The 6,070-nt window shown below is 62.4% G+C and overlaps 1 protein-coding gene across 1 annotated transcript in view; it reads right to left on the bottom strand.

Moving 5' to 3' along the window:
• SDC1 (syndecan 1) overlaps nt 1–4,039 on the bottom strand; it is a 10,241-nt gene extending 6,202 nt beyond the window's left edge. Inside the window, 1 exon segment of the mRNA XM_006091721.2 lies at nt 3,878–4,039. Coding sequence (XP_006091783.2) covers nt 3,878–4,024 — 147 coding nt within the window. The 5' untranslated portion in view covers nt 4,025–4,039.
• Nucleotides 4,040–6,070: the final 2,031 nt, after the last annotated feature.

The following is a 6,070-nucleotide window of genomic DNA, read 5'->3' as shown; positions in this document are numbered from 1 at the left end:
AAAAACCAGTCCCGCCTCCGCAGAGCCCGTCCCCCCAAGCCTGTGCCCACAAGGCAGGTCCAGAGTGAGGACCCCCCACCCCAACAAACTCCCATCCAGGCCCAGGGCAGACTGCTCCCAACTGGGCAGCTGAGGGTGAGGACTCACCCACCGAGACCCTTGCCCAAGGCCTCTGCCCACCCTCAGGCTGCCCTGAGAAGGCCCTGGGGATGAGCCAGTCCCCAGGCACCGACTCCCTCCCTCGGAGAGGAAGCTGGTTGTGGGACAGGGACAGGGCTCCATCCAGGCAGAAGCCGTGGGGCCAAGCCCTGGTTCACAGATGTCGGAACTAGGCCTGCAGAGAACTCAACACACTGGGCACCCTACCCTGCCAACCTTGGAGGCACCACCCGAGACCCAGGCAAATGCCAGGGAGGCGCAGCCTCTCACCTACACAGAGAAGCCGCAACAGGTTAGCAATTTCCCAAGAGGGCCGCTCATGACTAGATAAGACTTCGGATCTGCCCCATCCCTGAAAACAATTTGTCTCCTCAGCTCTGCCTGGCTTATCCCTCGGGGATCTTGTTTACACAACAAGCTCTTAAGCAAACACTTTCTCCACTGAAACCAGCTCCCAGGCCCCAGGCAGCCTCTCCCTGCAGGGCAGGGTCTCCAAGGGGTGGGGGGAAGGGCTACATGGCCTCCTCAGTCCCCTGCACCTGACCCGCCTCCTGGGATGGCCTCAGCTCCCCGGGGAGGAAATCAGCAGAAACTGCTGAGCTTGAACTTGGATCGCCAGCTGCCAGCTGACTGGAGCTTGTGGTGAGACTTTGGTTTCACTCAGCAGTCCTCTGTGCTAAGCACGTGTGGCCTCATGGGGGGCCCTGCCTCTGATGCTGGTCCTCCCAAGAGCCCCCTTGGCCGGGACTTGGGGCTGCTGGGGGACAGGCTGGAACCCACCTGGGACGGGAAGCCAGCCCATCCCTTTCAGGGGGCCCCTGCACATCTCTAAATCCCAGGAAATTCAGCTTTTCATACAAAAATCAAAACCCTTGTGGTCAATAAAGGTCGGAACCGCCACATACTCAGCTTGTTCAAAGCCTGGACCAGTTTGTTCCTTCCCCATCCTCCGCACAGACCCTCGGAGGCCCACCCGCCTGAGAGGGCGAGGCCAGGGTTGGCTGCGGTGGGGCTGGGGGTCGTGGGGCAGAGGCTCGGAGACAGGAAAGGGTCTGAAAGCAGGCCGTGTCTGACGCTGCAGTCTCTGGAGCACCTGCCCTCTGCACCTGCCACCTCTGCCCCTCCCCACCCCCAGGAAGCACCTGCCTGGCTGGCCCATCTGTTTTAAGAGTAACTTGCCTGAGCTTTTCAACATGACCATTGGCTCCAGAGAGCGTCATTGAGCAAGAATCCCTGCCCCTGCCCCAGAGGCAGGGGGGACAAAGGTGCCAGCCCAAATGCCAGAGGTGGAGAGGGAAGGCATGGACAAGCACGGGGTCAGGCTGCCAGGGGCTGAGTCCTCATCACTTAGCTGCCAGCTGCTCCCAAGAGCCAGTCGAGAGTCTGTGGCTAGAAGGCTGGCAAAGAAGCTTCGAGAAGCAGCTGCAAGCCAAGTCCTGGCAGCTCTCGCCCACACCAGCCACAAAGAGGGCCACCCTCCCGGGGGACCTCCGTCCAAGGGGAGCCCTTCCCGGGCCAGCCAAGGGGACCTGGGGCTGGGCTCCCCGCCAGAGCACCTTGGGCATGAAAGCTCCTTGGCGGGGTCACAAGGCAGGGCACCAAGTGGGCATCTCAGAGGTTCAAGTAAGGCACTTCTAACTCTGGGGTGACCGCTCCCCGAGCCCCACACCACCCTATCAACTGCAGCCACCGGGTAGGTCCCTAGCCTGTGGTTTCTACCCAAACCCTGAGTCACGAACGTGTCACCTGCTGCTTGACTCCGTGATGGATAAACCACAGACCCTTTAAAAAGCACCACCGAGTCCATACGACCCTGTTGCTTTCCAGCCTCACGACGCTGTGTGAGGAGGTCGGGCTTTGATATGTAACAGGCCCCTCAAATTCAAATCTTGTGGGAGCATCACCCCGGGGCTTTGGGGAGAAAGGCGGGTGAGAGATGGCCGGGTCCTGGTGACCTCCCAGGGCCCAGCGCCAGGCACCCCACTCCAGGAGGCTTCTGGAAAAGGGGGCTGCGGAGGCTGGGGCACAGAGAGCCACCCTACAGGGGGCGCCAGGGCCAGGCCTCGAAACCCCCAGGCAGGCTGGCGAGGATAAGACCCGCTCAGCCCGAGTCACAAACACAGGCAGCGCCAGGGCTCAGGTGCGCGGCAGCCCCGGCAGCACCCGTGGAAGAGGGCGCAGGGGTCTGCTGGCTACGGCTGCCCTCACCGTGGAGCTGGGGGGCACGGACCCCTATTCCCAGCAGCTCAAGAAGCAGGAAACTAAGAAGCCTCAGTCCTGATGCCAAGGCTGGGCCTCCATCCTGCTCTTTTTCCTTCTTCCTCCTCCTCACCTCTCTCCTCCCCTCTCCCCCCTCAGGTGTTCCAGGCAGCGAACAGGGCTGGGAAGGGGAGCAAGGGCCTCTGGGACAGGACCAGAGCCAGGGCTGCCAGCGGGGAAAGGGCCCTCACCAGGTGGCTGCCCCCGGCTGAGGTCCAGCTCTCTGCTCCCTCGCTGGGTGGCCCCAGCAGCTCTCTCCCTCGCTTTGGACCTTGGTTGGAAAACCCTAAACTGCCCTAGGGCTCTGACAGGCTGGTGCCTGGGAGCAGAGGCCCCGATTCCTGTCTTTGAGGCCAGAGAGCTATGGTGACCAGTTGGTCACAGACAGGCCCAGGGCCTAGGACGTCCCGGTGGGAGTGCGTCAATCACTTCCTCTCCCAAGGCTGCTTTCCTGACTTGGGAGCTGCCAGGAGGCAAGCGAGGCCACTGAGGAGGCACAGATGTCCGGCTGTGGCCTCCAGACCCTCAAATCTGCCCCCTGCCCATACTCCCAGGAGGGAGGGCCCCCCATGCCTCAGGGCAGCACCAGCATTTCCGGCCTGACAGGCAGTTATTTATCAGCTCAGTGTCTCTCCACCAGAACCAAGTCAAGCTGGGGCCTGCTGAGGGGGTGATGGGACTGGCCCGGGTGGGAGGGGCCTGGGGAGCAGGCAGGCCCCCACCTTCACCCTGAGAATGTGCTTCCTTAGGGTCCCCAAAAGCCCCCAACCCCCCTGAGCACTTCCATGGGAGGAGTGCCTTACAGGGGACCTCCTGGGCACCCGAACCCTCCCCCTCCATACACACACAACCCCACCTCCACGGTCCCCGCACGGCCACCTGGACACAGACCTCGATGCTCTGGGGAATTCCAGGGCAGGGCAGGGGTGCAGAGCAGCACCCATCCTTCGCTGTAGAGACCCCCCTGCAGTAACGTTTCCCATGGCACCGAATGCCAGGGTTTACCGATGGGAAACCCAAGGTCAAGGTCGTAGAGCCCTTTCCCCTGCCTCACGTAGCTGGCTTGGGGCATCCCCCGAGAGGCCAGGGATGTGTTGAGAGGGGATCCTGGCAACCAGTGTCAGCCCTGATGCCCAAACCAGGTCAGAGCTGCCGCCGGCACCCGGGTCCCCCCTCCACAGGAAGGGTGCTGCCTCCAGCCCTCATGAAGGGACTTGTCTGAGAACAGGCCCGGCCGAGGGCTGGGTGCAGGGCCGGAGCTGGAAGACCAGTTCCTCTGCTTTTCCGCGCCTGCCAGAACCTGGGCCGCTTGGAAAGATTCCGCTCAGTGTTGAGCAAGGCCGCCCGGCCCGGCCCAGCCTGGCGCTGCCCTGGGAGCCAGACAAGGAGTGGCAGGGAAAGTGACCAGCCCACGTTCCGGGAAAACCTGGCTGCCGCCTGGGCCCTGCTCCCAACTCACCGGGTGACCCGGGAAAGACCCTGCGGGTTGCCCACTGTACCAGGTGCTTAGCCGAGTGATGGCCAGGGAGCTCCTCGTCCCAAGTCTGTGGCTGGGGAACCAAGGCCCGCCCTCGAGGGGCACCTGAGGGTGACACACCACAAACATGGTCACTCAGGCTGGTAAGGTGGGGGATGTGGGGATGGGGGCCTCTTGATCACAGTGACTCAGAGTCATCGGTCTCAGCTTCCCAAAGGGGGTTATGGCCCAGGCAGATTGCTGGAGATGCCCCAAATCAAGGTGACCCCGGCGATGTAACTGGCACCCCACAGGGACAGAGGGAGCGCCAGGCCCCCAGAGCCTCGTCCCTCCCCAGGGCTGGCTGTCCTAGCGAGACAGCTAAGGCCGGAAGCTCAGTGCAGGATCCTCCAGACAGCCCCCCCCCCCCCCCACCCCGTGAGGGCCCCTGAAACTGCTCTCCAGCTGATTAATCTCCAGACTCCTCCAGGCCTAGGGGGCCTGTCACCTCTGGCACATGGGCCTGTAGAGACATCCTCCCCCTGCGCTGGCTAAATAAAGTGTTCTTCGGTTTCACTGGAGGCAGAAACTTGCAGCTTTTGACACACCTGCAGCCAGCAGCGCTCCAGCTGTGCGCGCAGGAGGGAGGCGCGCTCTATCACCCAGATCTCCCCATCGGCGTCCCCTTTAAAAGAAAAGTGCCGCTGGGAAGGCTAAGGGGTGCCAGTCACCCACAGGAGAGTGGAAACCAGCTCTGTGTGTGTGTGTGGGGGGGCTATTCTGGAACTGGGGTGCCGGGGTGAGCAGGAGTGTGGAGGATGGGGAAGGATTGCTAAAGGGAAGCTGGAGGAGCCAAGAGCACATTTTCCAACCTGTGTCAGAATGTGCGCCAGCCAGCTCCATACCCAAAGAGAAGGACTGAGTGAATTCCCTTTGCTCCAGCGCGGAGCCACAGATGTCCTTGGCTTCTCTCCCGCACACGGAACAGTAACGGGCCAGTCTGGGCCCGGCCTCTGGAATAAAGCGCAGTTCGGAGCGGTCAGCACACGGAGGCTGCTGGGAGCCCAGCCAGACACACAGGAAGGGCAGAGCGTCCTTGAGGGGGTCCCATGGCTGAGCGGAGCTGGTACTTTCTGGCCTGAGTGACGGAAGGCAGAATTTTCTAGAAAAGTGCAGAAGGAAGGGGGGGTCCTAAGGGTGGGGAAACCCTCAGTCTGCAGGTCTAGACACCAGCCACTGCTCAGCACAGCCGGGGGGCCTGCTGTCTGCTGGCCTCCTCCCACCGCCTGCCAGCCCCGCACCCCGCCCCAGGTCAGGAGCCAGCCCCTGGCAGAGGTCAGGCAGAGGGGAGGCTCCGATTTCCGAGAAGGGGCAAAAGCCAGGTTTGCAGGCCCTGTGACGTCAGCACACCGGGGTAAGGCCAGGCGGCCATTCACACGGGGTGACTGCAGGCGCAGGTCAGGTTACACTGCGCCCTTCCCCCGTCACCGGCACTGGGTGGGGGGCTCTCCCAGGGACTCTCCAAGCAGCGTTAGCCCCAAAGCTCTCCCCCAGACTTGCCCCTCTGAGCCCAGGAAGGGACTACAAATCATGCCACGTATGTTATTTCACTGAATATTTTCAAAAGCCCCTCTGAGTCACACAGGACATGAAACACCCCAGCTTACAGATGAGGAAACTGAGGCTTAGAGGCAGACGCAGAAACATGCCTGAGGGCACAGGGAGGAAGTGATGGAGCCTGGTGATGAGCTGGGTGGGCCAGACTCCATGCCCTGTGCTCTCCCCATCCCTCCCCCCGAAAACCACCCCCACCCCAGCACCTCGCTCTGCTCCAGCCCCAGGTGGGGCTAATCAAGGCCGACTAGCCAGCCAGTTCTGGTCCCAACCTGCCTGCCCAGTCCCAAGGCTTCAGGACCCCAGTCCGTTCCCCAGAGGAAGGCAGACCCTAGATGGGGGTCTAGCAGGAGGTTCCTGTACCACAGGGGGCAGAGGGGAAAGGGCACGAGGGGCTCTCTGCTCCTCAGACAATTCCCAGAGCCCAGGATGCCTCAGCCAGTGCTGCAAGACCTCGGGCGGCTTCCTGGCTTAAGCCTTCCCAGGACTTTATCACAACCAGGCCCATCCCAGGAAAACTGCGCCTAGACCCATCCCCTAAGCCCCCAGCCCCAAAGCGTGCCTGTGGGGGATGGGAAGGGG

Source organism: Myotis lucifugus, unplaced genomic scaffold (genome assembly GCF_000147115.1).
Source record: "Myotis lucifugus unplaced genomic scaffold, Myoluc2.0 scaffold_94, whole genome shotgun sequence".
NCBI classification, from domain to species: domain Eukaryota; kingdom Metazoa; phylum Chordata; class Mammalia; order Chiroptera; family Vespertilionidae; genus Myotis; species Myotis lucifugus.
The sequence above is the reverse complement of the archived record's forward strand: the minus strand, read 5'-3'. Positions and strand labels throughout refer to the sequence as shown.